This window comes from Leptonotus elevatus, chromosome 20, assembly GCF_054856555.1.
Source record: "Leptonotus elevatus isolate MCC_2025b chromosome 20, RoL_Lele_1.0, whole genome shotgun sequence".
Lineage (NCBI taxonomy): Eukaryota > Metazoa > Chordata > Actinopteri > Syngnathiformes > Syngnathidae > Leptonotus > Leptonotus elevatus.
This window is the reverse complement of record NC_141258.1, coordinates 11,913,103-11,940,611: the sequence shown is the minus strand read 5'-3', so window position 1 is coordinate 11,940,611 and position 27,509 is coordinate 11,913,103. Positions and strand designations below refer to the sequence as shown.

General features: G+C 38.5%; 1 protein-coding gene across 1 annotated transcript; it reads right to left on the bottom strand.

Moving 5' to 3' along the window:
• Positions 1-693: 693 nt before the first annotated feature.
• On the bottom strand, positions 694-27,509 carry uts2r1 (urotensin 2 receptor 1). Its single transcript, XM_086064458.1, has 4 exons — positions 27,057-27,509; positions 24,457-25,181; positions 22,205-22,583; positions 694-3,213 (listed from the first exon to the last, which is right to left on the bottom strand). The coding sequence occupies exons 2-3, from the start codon at positions 25,168-25,170 to the stop codon at positions 22,206-22,208; spliced, it is 1,092 nt and encodes a 363-aa protein (XP_085920584.1). The 5' UTR covers positions 25,171-25,181; positions 27,057-27,509; the 3' UTR covers positions 694-3,213; position 22,205.

The following is a 27,509-nucleotide window of genomic DNA, read 5'->3' as shown; positions in this document are numbered from 1 at the left end:
TTCTTCACAGGCCTGGACTTGTCCGTCATGACTTTCATGTGACCAGAGATAAATAATAAGACTTTTTGGTAATGTCACTATTTTTCTTTTTGTGCAAATACAAACGAGGGAAGACTTGTAATATTATGATAATAATAATGTACGAAAACAAAAAAAGTCTCGTTTAGGGCCGCCCGGCCCTACCTGTTTCCAACTATGTGTTACTTCACTCGGTGAGATCAATGTCACGTTTTTTTTTTCTTCTGTATTTGTCTACAAATCCTTCCAAATCCAAGTACAAGATTTCTCCTGAGGAAACAACCGTTAATTATGCATCACCATGGCAGTGTTTTCAGCTTGTCTTGTGTCGCTCAGTGAGTAAATCAATACACGTAACAGCTTGATGCACACCTGGAATCGTGCCTGTAGGATTTGCTCTCCTTTTGGTATGACACAAAGAAGTCATAGTGATTAAGATGACACCAACAGACTGAAAGAAAATACTCAGTAAAAGCTCTAGTGGCTACGATATCTTTGATAAATAACCTAAAACATTCCGTTTTGAATGTTGATTGTTATTGAAAAGGCATCCACGAATAAACACAGAACATATGCAGATTCAACACGATTTTATTTAACACATTCTGACATTGCTTATTTTTGTATTTTACCACCAAAATACAATTGCATGAAAATGAATGACTGGATGTAATTTCATGTACTAGTTTTCAGGCCATTTTATTTTATTTTATTTTAGCTACACTAACAATACAATGCTTCATATTTAACAAAAACATTAGTGGAATCTCTTGACATAGAAAATATTACTATGTTTATTTCATAGTAATATACAATGAAAACTTGTGCTGGTTGTGTTTTGGGTAGTATGCACCTTTCTGTCTTTGGTACAGAGGGCAAAACCCAAAAAGAAAAAAACAATACTCATACAATATTATATTACAAATACTATTGTTGTAATATTACAAGAAAACAATTATTTTGTGTAATGGTATTGAAAGAAAAGTCTCAATATTTTACAATAACTATACTTTTTTTCTTGAAAATACAACTTCTTTCTCACGATACTGTAAAGTGTTATTTCTCATTTATTCTTGTAATTTTATGACATGTAACTCATCATTTTTTTCCCTTGTGTCCAAATCTTTTTTCCCCCAATGCAAAATGAATGAACCATCAAAGCCACCGATGCTGTATAACATATACAGTCCCATATAAAATTGTAGGATATGACGGCCATTGTTATTTTTAGCAGCTTTAACATCAGCAGGGCTAAACTCAACAAAAGACATAATTTTGTTGAAATTAAGTATATACAATACCCAGCAGCATTAGGCATGCAGTGTAAAATTGTTATATTTTTAAATGAGGCATACTATGGAAAATTGACTTATTAATTTGCATTAAAAATACTTAAATCTTTAGTTTCTGAACATCTCTGTGAGTGAGGTGTTTTGTGCTTGGGCCTTACTGTTACAAGTTTACGACACAGAGGGGCTAATTAATAATAACAAATAACAAACACCCAACCTCTCAGAGTTTTTCAGATCAGCAAGGCTGGTGAGAGTTCCAGGGTTAATACTGTATATCTCTTTGACTTGGTCGCTAAAGCACGGAAGTAAGCAGAGCTGTTACAACAAGCTAGCATTAGCCAAAAGAGATATTACTTTGCTAATAATGTTCAGAGAAGTTGCCGATATGGACGTGGAGATTATTTGTGTTTGGTGATGTCACTCACGCCACTACACTAATTGGCAAGTGTTAAGCCCTTTTCACACTGCATTTAGCAGTGCTCAGCATGCTGTCAACAAATCGATTCATTGTGTATGTGCTGATGGGCGGGGACCACGGAATGGAGCGTTGCTGGGTGGCATTGAGTGGCGCGGAGTTGTGACATCAGTCAAGTGCCTCCATTTGAAGGAGAACTGACGGAGTTGTCGGAGTGATTTTGTTATTTTTGGCTAACTTCTTTGCAAGTAACAGTATAAGCTATCTAATTTCCCGCCGAGCCATTAGTTTTTCTCTGCTGCTTGTGCCCTCCTCCTTCTTAAAATGAACGATATATCTTGTCGAGATGCAGTTTAAACAGTGTCAAAATCTCAATTTTTTACTTCCTGGTAGGCTGCTATGTCAGCACTTCCAAATATGGGCATGCTGGAAACCGGTAATTTCCTATTGCAGAGTGACACCGTCACACTGAGCAAGTGCAGTGTGAAAAGGGCATAAGGGGAGATGGCAGGGACACGGTGGTGAGATCAAGAAGTCATGTCGGTGTGAGTGAAAACATTTTTTAATGTTGAACTGTGTTAACAAAGAAATACTAGGGCCACAATGAAAAGAATATGGTTAGAATTTTACAAGAAAAATTATGTTTTATTATGAAAACCAAAACACAAAATTAATAACACAATAATATAGTATGCTCCCAAAAAAATGGACATCATTTCATAATCTAACCACATTAGCCAATCAAATGATCTCAAATGTAAATGAGAGGTGTAAAAGTGAACTTTTTCGTTTCAGTGAGAAGCTTGACATACACTAGCACAACACATTCATTCTCTTAAAACCTTTTGTGTAACGTTTTCTTGGGATTTGTATTATGTACTTATCAGAGTATGTCTTTTCAACACTGCTGGCGGACCTGGCAAGCATGCAATCCTATTACTCACTAAAAACTTGGCATACACATTTTAATCTCCAGATTTGTCTCCAACAAAGATGAATAAAGACAAATGAAATGTGGTTGGGATACTTCATTATGCATGACTGTATGTATGCATGATGTTTAGGTGGTACAGCACTTATCTAATAATCGTCCATTTTAGCCAGAAGAATCCACTCATAGCATGGCCTCTTTTGTTCCTAAACACAGCACTGAATTTGCCTCAATAATCTAATCACAATGTTGACACATACTCATGCAGACATATTGCATAACGAGGAGCACAGATGGTTTACTTCTTTAGCATAAAGGTCATTCCTATGTTCATTCGTGGAGAAAATGAGCACAACTATGAATGTGAATTGTTTGTTTAGCACACAGGTTCGAAAAGCTTAATCTCACAGCATCTACGATAACATCTGTTGGTGTGCACACACATTTGTCATGTTTCCTCTTGTTCTGTCGATTTGGTAGAGACGACCAGTTCATTTGAATGCCATTTCCATGCGGGTCTTTGGTCCTTTTCTTCATTCAGCACAACTTGGGGAGATCTGTCAAGGACAGAGAATACATTATAGTATATTCATGTAGCATTAGTACAACATTTGAAGACTGTGTTGTCATTGGGGGGAAAAAAGTATGTTGTATTAGGAGCACAACAATACTACTATGAGAAGTGCATGAAATATGTTGAGACTCTTGAAATAATTCTACACATCATAAATGTCACAATTTCATGACAATACAATTCTATTTTTAGGAGAATATAGTCACAATAGTATGATTATAAACATACGGTATAGTTATGTTGAGGATCTTCTAGTTGTAGCAGATACAGAATAATAGGAGTCATTTTTGTATATTTGGCATTATTTTTTTTTTCTCCCAACATGACGTGATTTTTTTTCTTGTAATATTACTACACTCAAAAAGGGATCGACCCAACTTTTTGGTTCATTTATTTAACTTCTTGGGTTATTTATTTAACCCCAACATTTGGGTTGATCCCTTTTTGACTCCAAATAACCCCCCCAAAAATTGGGCCAATCCCTTTTTGACTCTCTTTAGATTATTTCTATAACAACTTTTTGGGTTATGTATTAAACCCCAAATAAAATCAATCAAAAAAGTTGAATAAATCACCAAAACAACCCTTTAAAAAAAATTTGGGGGCAAAACAACCTTTTTTTTTGCTAGGTTTTGGCACGAAAAGTTGTGTATGTCCCTTTCCCCCCCAAGTTTGGGTTATTTTTTACACAAATGTGTCTAGAGTATATGTATGCATCTATCTAAATTCAATTGGGTAAAAAATAACCCTATTCGGGTCATTTTGACTCAACTTTTTGGAGTATTTTTTATTATTTTATTTTTATACAAACTGACCCAACATTAGACAGTTAGATCAAATTGACCTTATTATTGGTCAGGTTAAATTTTGACCTCGTTTTAATAGGTAGGTAGGTCGGTAGGTATGTAAATTAGGTAATAACTTAAACTTTGACTGCCATGGACCACAGGCAGGAGCAAGTAATAATTTAAGTGATCGCTTCCTCCAGACTCACCATATCTCAATGTGGAACATGATACTCTAAATACAATTTGCACATTAACATCTACAAGGAGTCCTTTAGGCTAAACAGAGAGGGAGCTAATAGTGCACAAGCATTGATTTTTGTCACAACTCATCAACCACGATGTATCTATGTGTTTTTGTGGTCTGAATGAAAATCATTACCTGAAGACATGCATATAAATCAGCATTATACCAAAGTGCTGGGTATGTGTAGATAAATCTGGGGAGCAACTACCATGTGATTTTGTATATTTAGATAGCAATGCTGGCTATGTCGCTAACTGCAGCGGTTACTATAAAATATTGGTGATTAGAGCAGTGCTATTCAGAGCTGTGTACAATATATTGTGGCACTCAAGTAATTAATTTGAAATGAAGTGTTAGTTCTTAGGATGTTTACTGTTTTGTCACTATAGAGAGTGATGATCATAGATGCAGCTGAAAAATATCCCTGGTTATACTTGTGAAGTTTTTTTCCAGGCTGTACCTCACATCTTAACTAAATATAGATGGAAAAGTCTCTAGTTAGGGAAAATGAATGGATGAATTTTCAAACAATGTTTTCTACCAATTAAAAGATAGTGAAAAAGATGCTCCACGCTTCATAAAAAAAAAAAGTAATGTAACAAAATATCTGCAACATATTTCTTTATTAAGGACTGTTGACAATGTACTGTATGCATGACATTCTGATTCCATTTCAGATCCTAGACTCACTCCTTGACAATATAGGTTGTAATTTTGGTGGGGAAAAATATGATCCTGTAAGCACTAAAAATAGAATATACTAAAGCTGGACCAGAATGATGAAGTACAGCAGGGATCATTAAGGCCCATTAAGGCGTGCATTAATATAATCCCAAAAATAGTTGTCCTGTGTGTCGGTATTCTTTGGTAGAACCTGACACGTGTCCCTGTACAGTGTACATTGTTTAGTTTGTGTCATATCATCAAAATCCAAAACATGCACACACGAGTGCCAGTTGTAGGTTTTTATTGCTGCAAGATATATTTAAACTCGTGATCTAAAATTGTTAGAGGACATTCTTATTTTAGTCCAATAGATTTTTCATCTCCATGGTAACCAAACAAGCTGTGCATAACTTTAACCATAAACAAAACCATGTACCATTACAGCCATACATTTTGAAGTTGTTTGGTCATAGTGCAGGAAGAAGACGACACTTGAAAGTGCGTCGGGTGATTGCTGTCTTGTGATTTGGGCCAGTTTTTCCATTAAACTTTTGTAACTCTAATGGTAGTATGCTTAACATGAGTGTTAGTCTGTATTCATGCGTGTTTATCCTCCTCTCCTTTCCAAAACAGTTAAGCAGCATGTGAAGGTTGGGGGGGGGCTTCGGTTAGTGGTTGTCCTCCTTGTCCCCTGTTGAGCCAGGCTTAAATAGCAGAGAGCAGAAAATAGAAAGCCCAGCGACTGGCAGCCACTGGCCGTCAGTGTTCTTGTTCATTGGACACCTGTTAACTTGAGATTGCAGTGCATTTTGGTTGACCGCGTGCCCTTTCCACTGATGTCTCTCCTTCATTACCACACGACCACTCCCACTTCTCATTCGCGCCACTGTCGTGTCTCAACAGTGGCAGTCAAATGTCCCAGTTATCGCCCACATGGCAGCATCAGTCAATGAGGTGCATATTTTCCCCTATGTGCAAAGGCCTCGTAATCAAGGAGTCACGAGAGGGTCGGAGCAGTTCTCAGTGTGCCGACAAAGGGAGGGTTCAATTACTGAAGGTTGTTTATCACACCATGATGAACAGTTGAGGTCACAGACTCTCACTAAAGACATCAATGTCATGCAAACATAACATTTGGAACTAGGTACTGTATTTGGGTGAACTAAAATTGCACATACAGGGTCATCAATGCAATAGATATATTTATATATCTATATTCAAGTCTGAATATGGGTCTTCCAACCCCTTACAGACTGCGCTACCACTGCTCCAGTATGTTCCATTTGTGCCGATTTCTAACAATACTGACATTGTGAGGCACTAACCATGCGCTAAAAAAACAACAGAGATCAGAAGAAGCTCTCCATATGCGCTAGCTAGAATGTGGCTTAGGCTTTGTTCAGAAAGAGAACAAAAGAAAGTAAAATGACATGTGCGTCACAGGGAATAGTTGTGTGACCCCGAGGACGTCATCGTACACAAATTGTCCTTGATGCAACAAGGGATTGCATTTCTTATCACTTCAGTTCATCCATAGTTAATGTGAAGGTACTGTATGTGCTTATATATTGTATGAAGTCATCATTGTTTGACTCTGGCTTTTCTGGTCTTCTATCCAGTTTTTTTCTGCCGCGATTTTTATTAAAAAAAAAAAAAGATAGCCTTCACTTAGAAGTTAATATTGTTCTGTGACCATGCCTGTAACACAAAACGCTTATATACTTACTAACACCTTCATACTACCTTTGGCGAGCAAAAAACAAGAATCGTTGGACGAATATGTGCAATATGAATTCACATGTATAACGGAACTAATGGTGCTCCACAAGGTTCAATTCTGGGGCCTCTGCTGTTTTCCTTGTATCTGCTGCCTTTGGGTTCCATCTTAAAGTGGAATTCAACGTTAAACATTTCTTGACAATAATAAGTTAAATATATGTGACCTCACTAGTATAAACATGACTTTCTGATTGATATTACATTTGTGGAATAAGTTATGAAGTGAGTTATGAAGCAAAATCCAGCCATTTTTATTCATCTTGCTGTCGACTGAAGGGCTCAGGCAACGATCAATCATAGCTCACTTTCTTTCTGAAGCTGAGCTCTGAATGGCTCACCTGTTTTTTAAAAGTTGAGCTGTGATTGGTTGTTAACTGAGACCTGGGCAACTTTGAAGTAATCTTCAGTCGACAGCAAGTGGCAAAATGGCCGCCCGTGAGATGGATGAAAACGGCCGGATTTTGCTGCTTAACTCATATTCCACTAACACAATATTAACCAGAATACCATATTTAGAGCAGTGGGGCTGCATAGAACATGCAGTAAAAAAAAAAAATTGGGGGTTGACTTTCCCTTTAAGAAAACAGTGGTAAAAAATAAAATAAAGAAAAAATAAAATAAAATAAAAAAAATAAAACAGTGGTTGTTGTTTACCCACGTGGCTACCCTCCCTGTTTATTTTGTTCATCAGTACCTCCAAAAAGCTAAACTCATTTGCTTCCAAAAAAAATACATCGTATTTTAAATATTACCATGCTCCCAAAGACATATTTATATGTTTTTTTATTATTATTTTTTAATACGAGAGCACATAGAAGGCTTTGATGCAATCTCTGAACTGAAGACAACGGTTGAAGCAATGGTAGTTATTACAAAAACAGCCAGCAGGTGGCAGCAGAGTGTAAGAGATCAACCAGGGCCAAGTTCCAAAAAGTTATTTCCCCACTGTTTTAAACAGATTTGTGAATAGTGATGAAACTTAGCTATATTCTAATGCTAATTGATACAAAACGAAAACAGATAAAAATAAACGTTTTTTTCCTGATGAAAGAAGAGACTCTAATCTTGTTTTTATAGCAATAGAACAGAATATTCTGTGGGCCTTGCAAAATTAGTCAAAATCCAGTAAAACTGCCAGGAGCGAAGGGGGTTGCTTCAGTGAAAATGGCTGGGAGTGAATGAGTTAAGGTTTAAAAGGGAGATTATCCCATCACATGTCTGACATATAATATCCAACAGCAGCCCTTGACCTTTTAACAACCTTGTTTGAACATGCTAAAGAGATTGCTGTCTTACAACCTGCGCGTGCATAAATCTGTCTCAGTCGCTGTCCAGCCCACCATGTCATAGGTGACCTTGATAACAAACAACATGAAATGCACATTTTCTGTAAACGAATGCTTATATTTTTGTCTAAAGCTTAGCGTGTTACTTGCCTGCTGCACTCCTTAATTTAACATTTGCATCTACTCTTTCTGTCTTTTAACTTATACACTTTTTAGTCCTCTGCAACTGTGCTTGCATGATTGCTTTCCCCTTGGCTATTTGTGTCAAGGTGGAGGCCGACGGTGCTGGCATGTTTATGCCCACATGTCAAATTTCACTTGACTAAAAGCAATCACGAGTGGACGAGATTTGCGAGATCGCTACGATTACTTCAGAGACGTATTGATCTCGAACAAAAGAGTCCTAATTTCCAGGATTAAGAGACTAAAATCAGACTCAAATGCAGCGCTGCCCCATTCATGCTTTGTAACGCGTATTGATCCTCTGCAGCTGAAGGTTAGTGGTTTTCCTGCACTATTTTCACACTCAATAAAGTACACAAAAGCCATATGATCTTGGGAAAAATAAGCAGCATTAGGGACAGAAATCAGAGACGTCAGCTGCAGGAGATAAGCGGCACAAGGAAATCATTTATTTAGTTTCTTTAAACACTGATCTGGTAACTTTTATCAACCGTGGTTGTCTTGTAAGATAACGTTTCCAATTTGATTACATTTCTTATAATCTGATTAAATTCCTCATTTGTCATTCTGTTCTGTTGTAGCAATTTCAGTTTCTGGTTGTGATATGACTCTAGCTGAATCTGTGAAACGATTACACAGAAATAGACTCAGCTTTTTTCCCCCATATTGTAAGCCTTATATATGTATTTACTTTTTCGGGTGTGTATCTCTCCAAGAAAAGACTCAATTCATGGGGTGAGATACAATTCAAGGATGGTTCATTTGAAAGTGGAACTAATTGATTCGGTTCAATTCAGTGCATGGATTTCTGATTCGCTACGGCTCAGTTCAAGAGGGTAAGATGCAATGAGTTTCTCATTGTCATATTACACTATGAATGAAGTTGTCAGTATTGTGGATGTGGCATTTCCCTGTAGTATTTAAAGAGTGTGCATTTTTCAAATGAATGACGATTCCATACGTTTAAATTTGATGCTCCTCCTAATATATATATATTAGGAGGAGCATCAAAAAAAAAACCAGATATATATATATATATATATATATATATATATATATATATATATATATATTTATTTATGAAGGGAACTTCACTGTAATCTAACTTTTACTTAAGTAGAGACTTACATTGTAAATTGTGATTAGATATGCTACATTAAAAATGTAGAATGTGAACCATGCAGACTTTAATGGCCAGAGAGGCTCTATGAAAGGCCAAAATATTATATCAAAAATTATACTATTAAAATAACTTAAGAGCGAGAGTACTTTTTGAAGCGTATCAGCAAATGTATCAGCAAACTTGGTGTAATTAACTGAAATGTCAATTTGTGACAATTATTGGCACATTCAAACAACATTCAAGTCTGCCATTATTGATTTTTTCCTTTACATTCAGCCGGATGCTGAGACACACCAGTTAGATGAACTGGAATCTAAATGATACGGTCTGAGAGTAAGACTAGCCTTGCACAGGATACAGTGCTGGCAGGTATTGAAAGATATGTGCAGGCAATCTATCCCGCTGCAATGGGAACCCACTCAGCCATGCCAACTTTGGATTCTGATTCATAGTGATCCAGAGCAATCTTAAATTTCTTGGCTGCCTCCTCCTCGGTTTCTGAATCAGAAGTTGCAAGGAACATTGCCTGTTGTTTCAGTTCACTGATCCTGGGTCATTCTTTCCTGCTTCACCGGTTAATTGAGTCGACTTCTCACGTCAGTGTTTCAAATTTGGGCAGCCTTCTATTTTGCGGGATCCTTCTGATCTTTTTTCTTGTTTGGTCTTCACTAAGTGAGTCTTATTTTTGTTTATGTGCAGTTTGCTGGCATTTCAACTCGTTTCGAAGTTCTTCTGGTGCTCCATAGATTCACTTATTTTCAAAGTAAACAACTTCAAACTCCACTTGTTATTGATAAAGTGAATATATGTCATCGTAACAGAAGACAAGATATACAATGTTGACAATTCACCGAAATCTGCATCATTATTACATCCATCCTTTTTCTACGGCTGTTCAGGGTCACAGATGAGACGAACATATCCCAGTCGATTTAAATTAAAAATGTCCAATTAAAGACCCGGTTCTTGATGTTATGTAAGCTGTTATTGACTTTGTAACGTTACTTGATGAAGTTTGAAAGTAGCCCAAGGTTGATTTTTCTTCTTCTTCTCTGCCTGTTCTGTTAAATAACATTATTAATGTCATCATCTTGAAAACAGAAGCAACCAACCGAGCAATAACTTGTGAATATGAACTGTGGCAATTTTCTTAAAGTCGACCATTAGCATTATTATGAATGTTATTAGTGCTATGAATCATTTAGGGTTTCTTACACATTTAATCCCCAAGGTTTATCCTAAAATAATAAAATATGATGGCTAGATGAACGACAGCTGCATCATTAATGTTTACTGTATTATCCAAATGACCTAAATGTGGATGCGTTAGCTTGATTCCTCATAGAGCAAGGAAAATGAGAAAGACATGCAATCTACTCAAAATAACAATAACCATGTTGTGTGTCCACTATCAGCTCGAGCCAAAAATGATTACAATTACACTTCAAGCCGCAAGCCACACATCTCATTACATCAGCTGCTATACCACATCATCAGTCGAGGATGTGGTCAAAGTTACATGATCTTTCACGTGGACCCACACACTGACACAAAACCAAATAAGGAGCCGACGTATTGGATGACCCTGCTGCCGCTTTGAAGCGCGCAACAGCCTGAGAGCCAGACCGCGAGCCAAAATGTGAGCTAGCCTGCTAGCTAGCTAGTTGGCTCGCGGTGCAGTGGTTGAGCAGTCCAATTTGCCACTGCCTCATCCGGACGTCAACACACAGACATTTTGTGGCTAACTGCCATGCTTGGGAAATAAATAATTTGCCTACTTTTTATCTTTAGTTCTGAAAATCATAAACTCAGCATCTGTCAACTGTTAACATCCATCGCTTCTCTCCCTCAAACATCTGCCAGTTGTTTTGATCCACCCTTTGCACATGTCCCATCTTGCCTTGCGTCTTCTAACTTGATTCCAATGACTAATTCATTTATCTGGGCTAAAATGAAGATTGGCAAGATGTTTATGAAATGTCATAAAACTTGGCAAACACATTAGCATATAGCTGTGATTGCTGGAGGTATTAATGGATTTATCTAGCAATACAGTCTAGGTGTTGATATCTTCATTTACAATAATCTACATCATCGGCGAGTTAATTCCGTAATCTGACGATGTAACTTGATTTCCGAGGATATTGACAATGGAAGGCCATGCAGCCTCAGCAGGTAGAGATTCACGCTGCGCTTTCAATTACGGATTAAGGGCGTTTATTGTTGATGGTCCTGCAGTTTATTTGGCAGATAATTACATAAACAGAGCAAATTATAATTTGGTCGTTTCAAATTGCAGCTCTTTAATTACTTACCTGAAATGCAATTTAGGAGTGGTCGGAAAAAGTAAACAACTTTGTAATATATGATACAGACATTATAGATGAGACCCAAAAATGAGAACATTTTGGCATGTCAAACAAAAACCTTTAATGACATCCATCACTTTATATAACACTTATCCTGTTTAGAGAGTAGACTCTGGACTAGTCATCAGCATTTGTGATACTTATCTTCAAAACTGGACTACTTTGTTTTCTGATATATATTTTTTCATAATCTGTGCCAGAAACAACAATCTACAATTTGCTCCGTTGGCCATGAATTTGATTTATATTAGGTTTCACATTAAATAGAATATTAATTACCCATTGGTGTGATTTCAGTTCATTATGTAAAAAAAAAATGAAAAAACGTTAAAAAAAAAAAGTAAGTAAAGTAGTTTCTGATGGGGAAGCAGTGAGTTTTTAAATTAGCCTTAATGCATTTGGGATTTCTGATTCGCATAAGGGGGGAGAGTTGGAATATATACAAGTGAATAACTAGTCCCGTGAGTATTTTCTATTTGTATTATTTGACTGAGCACACTAATTAATAATGTGGCCAGAGTGGTCACAAAATACAAATAATCTGTGAGAACCATATTAAAGAAACATTTATTTAAAGGATGCCAAATTGCTTGCTTTTCTTTATTCATCCTTGTTGTTACAGTCCTTGCCACTTCAAGGCCAAATGTTGTCTTCGGTTTCAGTCTCCATGCCTTAAGGCTTAAGTGTTTTATGAGGTTAAAAGTTCTATTCTTGGTGCCGTCTTCGAGATGGGCTCGGGCTCTATTGATCACCGCTGCCTTTTGAAATCGCTTGTCAAAAGTGGAAAAGAGAGAGTGGCACAAACTTTCCAAATCCATCCAATGTCAGAAATATCCTGAGGGTGATTTCACTTCCACTAGTAAGAAATAAAAAAGTCACGCTGCATTTTTTTTTTACTTGAAAAAAGTAATATATTTGACCTTATTTTTTCAACATTACCATAATGGCTGTGATCATGACTGCCAGCCTCCTCTGCTTGATGCATCTTAGCAGATTTAAAGTCACGTTTAGAGTGGTTTTAAAGCCACAATAATAACAGTATAGCTTTAATGTATATTTTAATGTTCCACTACAAGGGCTGTATCTGCTATTGTGATTGCAGTGGTGTTGAATAACACGTCATCATATCATCGTATCATACACTATACAGAATGCAACACTATTCTGTTCCTAATTTTTATGAACCTATAATTTGTGGTGTTTTTCTTTTCTTTTTTTCTTAAAATCGTATTTTACCTTTAATCCAGTTAATATGTTTTCTTATTTTGAATAAGCAAAAAAAATAAAAAATCTATCTTTATCAATATCTGCTGATAGAAATAGGGTACTTAAATTGTGATAAATTTTTCAGCTGCATCGCCCACCCTATTTTCCAGCTTCACGGTGTTGTGATTAATAGATAACAGTTAAACCTGTATTCTTTTGCACTTCCATTTACTTTGGACAAAGACTCAGGTTCAGCTAGGATAGGCTTGTACGACCCTGATGAGGACAAGCGCTAAAGAAAACGGATTGATGGAAATTGTGGTTGCGAGAAAATATTGCAAGCGTATGAGCGAGCTCTTTTGTGAGAGAAGCTTGTTATTGATGGTGCAGCTGCTAGAAGACTTTGATTTATTGGTCCAGATTAGACCAGAGAGTGAGCATCTTTCAGTAAACACAATGTGAAGGCCTTGTGATTTACAGTGATGGATGACACTCATGTTCCATGATAACAAGGGCAACAATTCCCCTTAGGATATGACACAATCTTGACTTCTTGTGAAGGAACCGCACATAGTCAGTTAGAAACAAATAAACATAACACATGTATCATCCTCATTTACATCCATTCGAGTCTTCAATATACAATCAAACGTGTTTCTGTGGCTGGAAATGTCACGAATAAGGTCTCGATCTTGTCCACTATTGGTCAGCAAAACCCTCATGTTATCCCAGCAATCCAATACCTTAAAGACAAACTCCCCAGTCTCCATTCTTCCAGTCACAACCCGCCCAAGCAATATGAAAACAACAATGACTAACCTTTCAGTGCCCCTTTTCAGCTGTTTAAAGGGACGGTCAATGATCCCTAACGCTATCTAGTGGTGAATTAATAATTCATTCATTTTAAAAATCGACTGTTTATGTCAATAGCATGCAAATAAATTATGTTTCGCATAAATGTTTTTTTTTTTTTGTATAATCGTAGTTCTCGTAATCAATAATTATAATTATAATTGCATCAAGTGTCGGACCCAATGGGTCGACCGCTTCTTACCTTCCACAGGCTGGGGCCAGCAGGTGGTCATCGCTGACTCGTAGCTTTTTTTCTTCGCTGCCAAGTTGATGCTCATTTTCTCTTGAATTGGTGGAATGTGGTCTCTCTGAGCCACCGTAGTGTGCGTGCTCCTGTGTGCTTCTAAATGCTATTCTTTGACCACTAGATGGCGCAAATGACTACACACTGGGGCTTTAATGTCCATGTCCTGTTTATTTTTTGGGTTACACACCCAGGGGATCACTGAAGGAGTATTTGGGAATGGGAAAATGCCTGCGGCTCAGACCACAAAAAAATATAACTAGTTGGTCAGGTTGTCGCTGCCACAAATTCGCCCAAAATGGTTAAAATAACCTACGATCTACAAAATTCCTTCAACAATGGTTCACTTGACAATGTAAAGATGAATCATGCCAATCCATAGTGTATGTCATTAGAATTTTCAAAAAAATAAATAAATAAAGTCCACACTGTAGAAGACAACGCAATCCTTTCTGGGCACTTAAAGTATTAAAGTGATGACACCCTGATCCATTCTGTCCATGCTTTTTGGCAGCACCTACCACCGACGAGTGCTAATGGACATGAAAAAAAAAGATTCTTCTCAATGGCTCCCACCCTTACCTCATCTCAACAGAAAAAGCATCTACAATTCTACATCAAAGTTTAGTTCCAAAGTGGATATAAACATTTTTCTTGATTCTCAGCGCAACCCCATTTCCATGATGGCCACGCCCATGAAAACATGCTTCACCTTGCAGAAAATGAGATTCAGAGATTGATAGAAGGCTCAGAAACTACTTAAGCAGTTCTTTAGCTTGGTTTCCAGTGCATGTTAGCAAACGTGGATGTCATACTGCATATTTCATGAACTATTGATATTGCAATTTCAAAAGAAAAAAGAAATATCTGTTGAGCCAAGAGTACGGGAAGCACGAGGATGTAAAAAGCTGCTGTCACGGGGAAAATGTTTCTTAAGCGATATTCTTCATTTTTAAAGGTCAGCATCCATCCCTGGTTACCTCAATGTGAAAAATGATACCTATGCAGTTGCATAACATCAATCAGGATGAGCGACAGCACTGCATCGACAATCTTCACGGCTCATCTCGCATGTTCTGCAAGCAGGTGATGACTTGTGATGGAGGAGACCAGAAATTCAGTTTAAGGGTCCTTCACACCTTAACAGTCTTAAACAACTTCAACTGATGTTTGTCATCCTCCACACACCATTTCCATTATGAGGCAACGATAGTGTGGGATAGAAATTTCATATATTCAGGTTGTTTTATAATGCACAAGGCTAATGCTATTGTGTTTGTCAAAGAACTTAGTTGAGCTGGATATAAACACAATGTACAGACCAGAAAGCTAGTTTGTTTATCACTGCATTGGAGTGGCAACTGTGTTGGTCTACCATTCACAGGACTATTGTCTTTTTATTATTATTATTATTATTTTTTTAGAAAATTGACATTTTCTAAAAACACGTCACTATTTTTGTTTTAATCTAGGCTAAGACGAAGGAAAAATAACAGATGCGATACCACCGTTTTTGCAATCCCCATTCTTTTTACATCATTCTTTTTTTCCCACCATTTATACAACAGAAGTCACTCTTACTTTCCAAAGTTTCCAAATCTGTCAAAAGCACCCAGGAACACCAGCTTCTTTGCTGTAAGCCATTTAGGTATTAGGCGATGGGAGAAAAGTTCTGAAGAGATTCTCGCCATGTTTTCTCTTCTCGGAAAGTCAGTGGATACACTTTGATTTACGGTGATGATGTAATATACTAATTTCATGCTGTTATACTCTGCAGCATTAGTCGTGAAGTACAATATATAGATTTGGGTTACCTGTAATGACCAATGGGTTGAAAATCTTTAGAAACTTTGCATGGGAAATTTTGTTTTATGGGAAAAAGTGCAGATGTACCTGTCAATGTGAGCTTAATATTATCGAAATACATACTGTGCTGATTTATGCACATGTCTGCCCAAACAACATAATAAAAACATAGGAAAGTATAGAAATTAGACATACTAAATACTAGTACTCAATATTTAACATTATATTTTTTATTTCTGCATTATCTGGTCTGGTGTTGTCTCCACATATTTATATGCGATTTGTGTCGGTTGTTTCATGTGTTATGTGAATTTAAATACAGCCATATCCATTATGTGTAATCTGAAATAGGGTTATTCTATGCCAAATCTCCCAGCGTGTTTAACCAAGCAGATTTAGATTTGATGAAACGTGGTGTACGTACTTGTTGGTAGTGATGGCACAACGCTAAATCTCAAATTTTAGGTTGTACCAGGGTGCTGGAGCTCCGGCCCGCTGAATTTAGACATTTTTTGGCAAAAATCCTTATATCTCAGGACAAATTGAAATTTGAATATTCATGAAACATTCATCAAATGTCTGTGCCTGAAGGGCATGGATGCTTTGACTCCCTATTCCTGCACACGCACACACACAAAAAGAATCTCTGAAACATTTAGACGTGAAAGATTACAATTCATGAAAAATGTTAAGGTCACGTAATCCACAAGGTCAATTTCAAGGTCAACTAAAACAAAAGGTCAAAAGGTTACTAAAATATGCATCAATCTTCTAAATAAATGCAGATTTGGAATCCTTGTTGGAATAAATTTTCGCAAATACCTGTTTTCTGAAGATTTGACCCAGTAGTTCGTGAGATTCAAGGATTGAAAGGATGGAGGCCATGCCCGTTTTCTCAAAAAATGTCCAAAATTCATCAGGCCGTAGCTCTCAAACCCGTTTATGATTTAGTGTTGTGCCATCACTATCAACAAGTTCACCAAGTTTAATTAAAATCAATATCTCATTGGTTAAGATGTTCACATTTTTGGGGGGTGATTTGGCATGAAACGACCAACAATTTGGGCTAGTTTTAAATAATCAAAGCGGTTTTAAGAATGTATATGTAAGCACGAAATCTGCAGAAGAACCAAAGTCTAACAAATTAAATTGGGCACTTTTTGAGAGACTAAATGCTCTTTACATTTACAGGAATAAGCTTCTTATCACTTTGACAAGAGAACTTCAATTACCATTTCTAGCTCCCAAAATGGGTCAAGTCAATGTAATCATCTCGGAAGATCAATAAGCCTTTCACAATCATGAAAAGGGTTATTCCATGCATGTCCAGATGACCTTTACAGGGATGACCTCTAATTTAGTCTGTCAGACCTCTAATTCAGACTGTCCCGCTACGATTACGTTTGTCAGTCAAAACTGCAACAAGAAGATGACAACCAATTAAAGTTCATCGTCTGTTCTTTAACATGCTCGTCACAGATGGGGATTGCTTGAAGGTATAGCGCTGACGTTAGCAGCTCTGGTCATGCGATTAATGCAGTTTTAGCTCGACTAAAGGAATGCCTTTCTTGTATGAATTTCCATTCCTTACATTGTTCATTCCCTTCCCTTATCTGACGTGAAATCCGAAACATGCTAGATACTGCGCAACCCCATGTATGAAGAACTTGAAAAGTGGAGCAATTAATCACTGTTATGCAACATGTTTTCATGTCTAATTGCTCGCTTTGTGAAGTTTTTTCTCCCTAGACACCGCCCCTTATTAAATATGTATGGCGTTGCTATTGTTGCTGAGACAGCATTTAAATAGTGCCCTAAACCTACATCTTCATCGATTATAATAGTTCCGTTCATATTAACATGGCCATTTAATGATAATCTTAGTCACTTGAGAGGGACTTCTCATCCTTTGTACGCACACACAGCATGCATGGGATAATTGAACTAGCGCAAAAGGGGATTACAATTTAGCTGCAGGGAATATTAAACACAACTATAAAGTATGCTGCTGCAAATGCTGTACAGTATTCCTGCCATTTCCTGTGTCCGCTGGCCATTTCCTGCCTTTTGTTACTCTGATCAAGATACTATCAAGCGTCATTATGAGTTAGAGGCACTTTGAAATTGGAAGCCAGGGATCTGTCACTTTGTGGATTCATGTATTTAACCTGTACTATTTTATTAGCACCTTTATGGTCCACTTGAGATTTCAGTGGTAAAACTGCTGCACTCTTGATACTCACAATAAAATCATCAAAGGAAAACGCACAGAGTAACAAAACAGCGAGTTCCTAATCATTTTCAAAAAGGGAAGCCGACTGTTCACAAATGACTGACTCTCTAAATGTATTTTTCTAAGGCTGCCAGTGTTACCCGAGAGACCATTTATTTTTGTTGATAAGAAAATGAATAATAAATAAAATGTCAGTGCAAAACTCTGCTTTTATGCTATATGGTTTGTGAGTCAGTTATGGATTTTTAATACAGTGATGACAATATTTTCATTGGAAGTTTGGAAGGTTCACACAAAGAAATCTATATACCGGTAGTCCATCTTTGATACATTTTCCCTTCAACCATCATTTGACAATGGACACATTTCCACCATCAGAACATCTCCAATTGACAATTCTGAAAACAGTCTAAACACTGTATTCTGATTTGAATCCTTATCAGAGGGTTGCCATATTGACCATTACCGCCAACTACTGACTGAAATTGACATCACAACTAAACTGCCTTCGGGCTCGCATTGCAAACATCACATCGCCAAACCTAGGTGAGCCACGACGAATGGGCTTAACTGTGTGTTGCCCACTATTCAACATGTTTCAAATTTGCGTCCCTGATCGTATTTCAGATTGGGAAATCAAAGTTGATCTTCAAATTTAGCTCAGCTATCAGTATGTGTATACCCTGTGTTACTTTCTCTACAATGAGTTGCATTCAGGGTTCTGTGGTCATCACCACGTTTCATGAAACACGAGTGCCTAATGATTGCAAAGCTAATACAAAAAATCCCAGTGTAAATACCCACATCAATTCACCCTTGACTTTGCCACTGAGCTGGTGAACTGAACAATTGACTCTGATCCTATCACAATGCTTCTCTGCTGAGAGTTGTTTTCAATTTGGAGAGCTATGAGGGGTGTGATTGCACGAGAACAAATACAAGTAGCTATTCCCTGTTCCTGTGGATTAAGGTAGGTATCAGTACATGCTATTCCAAGGTACAGAGTACAGCAATAACTGTCGCTGTACAACCATTTGTACTGATAGTATAGACATAGACACATTGCATGAAACAGGGTGAATCCCAACCAATGGCACTTCATAGTAATTTCAATATGACAGTATTACAACCAAATGGTTTTATGTAGCAAGCCGATTTCAAATCTCAGCTCTCGCGCATTGTCTAAGTCATCCATAGGTGTGAATGTTGTTTGTTTGTGAGACCATTTGGCTGGCGCCCAGTCCAGGATGTTCCCACCAGTGGCTCAAAGTGAGCTGGGATAGGCTCCAGCTCAGCCGTGACGCTAACGAGGACAATCGCGATAGGAAATGGATGTCTATGTGTGTGCACATTCCACTACGCCGCACTACAATACATTTTTTACGTTTCCTCTGAAGGGAAACATTTGCAATGGACATCTAAAATTAGTATGAGAGTGTAGCGTGTGTGAGAGCCAATCCTGAATTATGTCCCTGACGGCCTCTCATAAAATACCCACATTGACACATGCATCAATTCAGGCAAATGTACTTGCTTACTTATACCCTTGCATTGAAAAAGGAAAAACAAAATGCCTGTGTTCTGTCTTTGAATAAATGGAGACACTTAGATTCACTTTATATGCGTACCATAAAAATGGCTTTTAGTCTCACAGTCTCATACATTAGAATTATAGTGATTGTTGCAATTTAGAACCTAGTGACATTTAAGTTTAAACCCCAATACTTGAAGGCCAAACAATCTGTTTCAAGACACCTTATTTATTTAATTTTTAACTTTCCAATCAATTTTCCAAATTGGAAACACAGTAACGGGGTCAATTGCCATCATAAATCATTACCCAGATAACAAAATGTGGTTAAATCAATGTTAAAACATAGTTCAGCTTAAGTATTGAATATACGTTGAGATATAAAGTTTAAATCATACAGAAAGCGCAAGGTTGATAAAATGTTGAGTCAACGTTTGCTTTTCAACCATAAAACACACAATATCAATGTTGGTTCAACCACCATCTAAATCCGAATCTACATGCATATTTTGGTGGATTTTATATTGAATTCTAAAGTTCAAATTATATAGAAAGCACAAGTTGATAAAATATTGAGTCAACGTTCAACCATAAATCACACAATATCAATGTCGATTTAACCATCATCTAAATTAGAATCTACATCCATCCATCCATCCATCCATTTTCTTAACCGCTTGTCCTCACAAGGGTCGCGGGGGGCACTGGAGCCTATCTCAGTTGGCTTGGGGCAGTGGGTGGGGTACACCCTGAACTGGTTGCCAGCCAATCACAGGGCACACAGAGACGAACAACCATCCACACTCACAATCACACCTATGGACAATTTGGAGTGTACAATTAACCTGCCACACATGTCTTTGGAAATGTGGGAGGAAACTGGAGTACCCGGAGAAAACCCACGCAAGCACGGGGAGAACATGCAAACTCCACCCAGGAAGGCCGAAGCTTGGACCTGGGAGGCGGACGTGCTGACCAGCCAGTCACCATGGCGCCCTAGAATCTACATGCATAATAATAATATTTGTGTAATATTTCAGTCACTTCCTTCACTTTATTAGTGAGCAAATACTTATTTGGAATAGACCAGACAAAAGCTAATTTATGCTTAACGTTGAATACGGATATAGTTACATACTTTATATGAGCCTTTCAAATGACAATGTGAAAGTGGAGGACTTTGCCGAGGAGTGTCGCATAGAGATGATGCATATATTCACGTGTTCGTCAAGCTGTATAACATTCTAAAAGATGTGTCCTTAACTCCCCACAGGTTTTGAGTTATTAGGCTTTGAAGTATGAATTAGGGTTAGTCTAAAGAGTGAGAACTTTGCTTAGGAGTGTCACACAGAAATGATACAAATATCCACTTTTGTCTTGGCGAGCTTAACAACATACTAAAGGACGGTGTTTTAGGTGGATAATGGCCAAGAAGTTAAGTTTCATGCAACAGGATGAACACCAGCATGTTCAGGGCAAAACAAATTGTTCAGAAAAAGTGTCTTAAAAAAAATCTATACAAATATAAAAAACATTATATATATATATATATATATATATATATATATATATATATATATACAGACAGAGAGAGACAGACAGACAGCGATTGAAAATTATGTCTCTTTTTCGGAAAGATCACAACTTAGAAGTGTCGTAGAGAATGGGTTTAATGTTTAAGTTGAAGTTTAATGGATTCAGTGTCCTTCAAACATACAGAAATATTCTTGGTCGAAAGAAAATATTTTAAAGAAAAGAGTTATTTTATAGATTTTTAAGGACTCTCAAGTTCATTGGATTCAGCGTCCCTCAAATGGCAAGAAATTGTCCTGCTTGAAACAAAAGGAATTGCAATCATGTAAAATTGCAATTATGCTATATTTATAGCAGGCCTGTCCAAAGAACCCCCCGCCCCCCCATCCTTTTCTCAGCTGAAGAAGAAAAAGGAGAAAGGCAAATATAGATTCAACGTTAATTAAACATTGAATTCAACCAAAATACAATGTAGATGCAATGTCATCTTTTAAACACAAACTTCAATGTTGACATAATGTTGTTGAATCAATGTAGATTGACCAATCAATCTTCAACCGTAACCAAAAATCAACCTTCTTAACCCCAATTCAATGTTGATTTAACATCTTTTGCTATCTGGGTAATAACTCGACATTTTTAACAGGTAAAAAAGCTTCACTAGCTCTGTGCTACTAACGCAGAAGCAGCTAGCTAGCAACAGCTTCAACTGGCTACTAGCGCACCCAAATATGCTGTGGAGTTGCTCCTAAGAATCATCGCCTGCGTGATGGCGAATAAGCTACATTTCTGTCAAGTATCACACTCACGAAGGCATGACAAGAGCAGATAGAGAAGCCATGCTAAATGCTAAGCTAACCTAAGATTGACACGGCTAGTGGGTTTAACATCACAATTACACACTTGGGTGATTGACCGTGTTAAAGCAGAGAACATCCAACTTTGAACAGCAAAACAGCAGGATAATTAATTAATTGGATTCTGGAGAGAGAATCATACACGCTAAAGACTGGAGGACTGGAACCAGAATTAACTTTTGTAGTGGTGGTAGGTTAGAAAGTTTCTCCTCAAATGAAGTCACTGATTTGCAAAACTGCTCCGCAAAGGAAAAATATATACACACGTGCCTACCTCACAAGCTGCTGTTGTGGGCACGCAAGGAGGCCGTGTGCGTGAGCATGAAACTCTCCGTACACTGCTGACTGCTAGCCGATGGCGACCTGCGTGGCGAGCGTTGTAAACGGTTCCTCCTGTCAAAAAAACTTCCAGCTGACCAGGACCGGTTGTGCTTCCTCAAGTACTCCTTGTAGTTCTTGGTGAGCAGTGTGTATAGGAATGGGTTGATGCAGCTGTTGGAGTACGTCAGACACGTCGTCAGGTAATTGATGTTGCGCTTGGCTGTGGAGGACAGGGGCAGTGACGGATGGTACTGACCCAGGAGTTGCCATATCCAAAAAGGCAAGAAACATGCCCAAAAGAGGAGCACGATGGTGAAAATCAGGTAGAGAACCTTTGGAGAAAGGAGAAACTGTTTAAGATAAATATATCACTGACAGCTTTGCTTACATAAAAGCATAATTAATTATTTTTACATAACATAACACACACAGATATTATACGCCTGTTCCCCAGAATCACCCTTCAAAAGCCTTTTCCCCCCTCTGTACTTGTGTAATATACATTCCCCCGATTTGTTGGTATGCTGATTTGGGATGGTCTTATATAAATTAGGTCTGATGTTTAATTTCATACTTGATGGGTGGGCAAGCACTCCAGACGAGTCCAAAGCCAAATATACAGTAAGCAATTAAAAACTCAAATTTTCCAAATGATTTGAAATCTGTTAAGATCGCAATATGAGTGTCAGCATTCACATGTCACACTCCACTTATCCTCTAAATATTGTCAAAAAACCCAAACAAACAGTTTGTGGTGTGCTATGAAATGCTGCTGTAAAACTTGAAATTGTGACATTTTTTATCTGACACTAATGATGTAGAATATATCATTTCTAGTGTGATTTTCTTTTTATAGTTGCAGTATCTTGGAATGTATTTGTTTTTATAGGACATAGTGGCAATGGGTGTGACATCAAATTTTTATAGCGTGGAGGTTTTCAGCTTCTCTGCAATTTGTCCTTTGTGCTTTTCCTAATTCTGGATTGTGATTGTGAAGCTGATGGTCTCATCAAGGCCACTCAGATGGCTTCCTGCTACGTGCCGCATGTGCTCTTTTGTGTGCTCTTATCATGTGTGTGCTCGATACGAGTCCATTGAAAGTGACGTCTGTTGCCAATGTGTTTGTGAGAAAGGGCAAGGCAGATCAATTCATATTCAATCATAGTCATGTGATGAAGAGGGAAACTGGAAAAGAGGTTGTGCTGTTCCTGTGTGAATGAAGCACTGTTCAGGTAGTAGATGAAACGAGTTTGGACATGTTTGACCCTAGCAAGTGTTTAAAAGTATAGCACAATATGAAAGGGGCCTTTGCATCATTGTGGGAGTGAACACTGTCGACTCCTCTCCTTCTCTTTCAAGTCACCGTGCTAGAGGCGCACAATCTTTAATATTGTGGAAGCAGAAATAACCTCGCTGGAATCCATGCAGAAGGTCAAACATGCAAAGTACATGTACGTATGAGGAACTGCAAATGTATTTCGACAAATATACACACATATCAGCGAAGTGCACAATCTGCTTGTCAGCACCTCAATCAAATTCCCCAAAATTGCGTTAGGCCTCTTGTGCCACAAGTTCTAGTCTACTTTCAGTCACCAAATTGTCAGGTACGTCGTGGATGGGTAAAAGAAAACGCCTTTGGTCTTCCGTCTGCTAATTTGCCAAACACAGTAAACTAGACTTGCACTGGTACGCAAATCAAGTCTTCGAGTGCACGTGCGGTGTTTACGAAGATAACGCCTTAGTGTTCCAGTAACACTCCATTACATATAAGTCGTGCTTCCAAAGTAGCAGCCGTAGCTAACGTCTGCTTGTTTACATTGCATGTTCCGTACATTAGTGAGCTGTATGGATATGGTCAGAAATTCATTGGCGGGAGGGACACATTCAAACAAGGTCACCATGGCCTACATCAGGGGTAGGGAACCCTGGTCTTGGAGTACCGCTGTCTTGCCTGTTTTTGTTGTTTCCCTCCTAAAACACAGATGATTCAATGATCAGAATCATTATCAGGCTTCTACAGAGCTTGCTGATGAGCTGTTCATTTGAATCAGCTACGTTGGAGGAGGGAGACATTAAAAACAGGCAGGACAGTGGTTCACCAGGACCGGAGTTCCCTACCCCTGGCCTAAATGCTAATTCCTACAACAAAACCTAGAGTGTAAGACTTAGAAATAATAATAAATAAGATAGACATCCACTGACCTTCAGATTGGGAAGCTTATTGGTTGTTTTGAAGGTCACTGTCTGTGAAACCCAGTAAGTCCGAGCAAGCTGGATGTAGAGGTAACCAATGATCAGTCCCGGGGCAACAATGCTCGTGCAAAAAAGGAAGGTGATGTAAATCTTATAGGACAGGGATGACAAGGTGGAAAGACACATAGCCTTGTTGCCCACCTTCATTAGCTGAATGCTCACGATCATCGGTAATGTGAGGATAAGCGAAGCCCCCCAAACTAACAGAGCGATGGCTTTTCGATACTTTTTAGACCGTTTCACCGTATCCAATGGTTTGAGCACCGCAAAGTAGCGCTCAGTGCTCATGATGGTCAGAGTGAAGATACTGGCATGCATAGTCAGAAAGTCCATGCTAATAAGGATCCGGCAGCCAATGTCTCCAAAGTACCAGCGCTTTAGGAAGTGTGTGCACACCACAAACGGGATGGTGAGCAGATACAACAGATCTGCCAAAGCTAGGTTGATGATGTAAATGTACATTGAGGCTGCGTTCCGCATGGAATGGCACATCACCACAAGGGTGTAGATGTTTCCCAAGACTCCCACAAGAAACATCATGGAAAGGATGGTGCCGATGGTGAAGGTGGCAGCTGGGTCCTCATGAGAGCTCTGAGGGGGTTCGGTGGCATTGGTGCTCCTTTCCACCAGCACTCCTACAGGCTCCATGGACACAGTGGTCATCTCTGTAGATACTACAAGAGAAATACAAGGAGTTAATTAAAACATTCAAGGTCCTCTCATTACTGTTAATAAATCCTTTAATTTCTAATACTATTTATCTTTATGGGGGTCATAGCAGCGCCTACGCCAGCTAATCTAGGGCGAATGACGGACTATTGACCATTTGCACCGACGTCACATGACCACGTGACTGCCCTATGATGGACGGCGGAAGGAAATTATTGTTGAATGGAAGTGGACGTGACCCGGAGCGACATTTGATCTACTCCTTTGTCTGTCTGTACAACCGACCGCACAGCAATATATGACCATTTTATAAGATAATCGATTAGATAAAGGACTTTACGCTGTACGAGATCCAATGGCTACAATACAGTCAAGTGGCTCTTTTGCCGTCAGGCGTTCCGTAGGGTGCGTTCCCATGAGGGCTGTGGCGTTACGTGCAAAAGGTCAATACCCCCAAACTAATGCCCAGCCAATCACATGGCGTCACTGTTACCGGAACCCCAACTCCACGAAATGGAGAGGGAATCAATCCCGTAAAACTGCAGGAAATTCAGCTACATTTGGACTGTTATGATTAGACAACCACCCGGTAGCTCTTTCCCCAAGTGGAGGAGTTCAAGTATCTTGGGGTCTTGTTTACGCGTGAGGGAATAACGCGAGATTGACAGGCGGATCGGTGCAGCATGTGCAGTAATGCGGGATTTGTATCGCTCCGTTGTCGTGTCAATCTACGTTCCTACCCTCACCTATGGTTACAAGCTTTGAGTCATGACCGAAAGAACAAAATCCTGGATCCAAGCGGCCAAAATAAATTTCCTTGGAAGGGTGTTGGGCCCTCCATTAAAGATAGGGAAAAGAGCTTGTTCATTTGGGAGAGGCTCAGAATCGAGCTGATGCTCCTCCGCATTGAGAGGAGTCAGATATGGTGGCTCAGACATGTGATTAGGATGCCTTCGGGTCACCTCCCTAGAGAGATTTTCTAGGCATGTTCCACTGGGAGGTGGCCCCATGGAAGACCCAGGACATGCTGCAGAGACGGCATCTCCCAGCTGGCCTTGGAACGCTTTGGCATCATTCCGGAAGAGCTTGATGAAGTGGCTGGGGAGGTAAGTTTGGGCTTCTCTGAACCCGCGTTCTGAGCCCGGATAAGCAGTAGTAAATGGATGAATGCATTTCTGTAATTTTGCTGAAAGTTTTGATGAAAATCAGTGTCTGGATCATTGACATGATCAAATTTGAGTTTTTTTCTGCCAAATATTTTGTGAAACTGCTTGAGTTACTTATTGTTTGTTGCCTTTCTTTGTCTCCAGTAAGTGAGAAGCATCCTTGATTGGGTTGAAATCAGACCATTGAATATTATGACATTGAAAAATGTTCAAAATAATTTGAAGTACGTTATACAGCTTGGATATATGTGAGGAGACTAACCTTGGACAACGGCCATTATGAGGAAAGCATACACTCTTGAGACTTCTAAACCACCTCTGAAAATAGCTTAGGGCTTGAGTTCCAGGTGTGCTTAAAAATGAAATTAAAACACCAGGAGTTATTTGATTCTAGTGTTGTTTTTTTATTTAGCTTTTGTGTTTTAATTGATTTACATCACAGGAAAAATGACATGATGTTAATCCTGATTAAAGTGACCACCCCAGATAATGGGTAATATCCTGACAGTGATTAATCTTAGAGTTCTAGATGGTAATATGAACATTAATCGTTATTACGACAGACAGTGCTAAGTGAACTGCCAAATATATTTTACTCAGTCTTTGCTAATTGCTCCAAAGTCTTCAAAATCACTTTGAATGGCTGGTGGACCAATTTTCAGCCACCCTGTGTTCCCTTTGCAATTGTAATGAAATGGTAATGCAAGTTAGTACCTGAGTTGTCTTGTTTGAAAGAAGCTTTCAGCACGTTGCAGCACTTCCATCTGCCATGCTTTTGTTGGACTTTTTCCTTCCAAAATTGGCACGTATGTCCAACATTTCACACTCCATAAAAGTAGCGACTACCAGGTGTCCATGAGGTGAAACAAAAGATTCATTTAAAAAAAAAACTATTTATCCACTTGTCTGGAGGAGCACAAAACAAACAACAAATGATCCGCTGTGACCAAAAATCCAATATCTCTCAATGGTTGTAAGTAAAAGGTGTTGATTTAGATCAGTCTTAAGTTCTCTTCCATTGCATTTATCCAGCTTGGCAGCAAAGTTGTGACGTGAAAGGAGCAAGGGAAAACATCCAAGATGTAGAAAAAATTAAAGAGACTTTCAATGAATTGAAGGTGACTGAGAAATGGCGAACGCATTCACGCTTCCACCCATCTCGGAGTA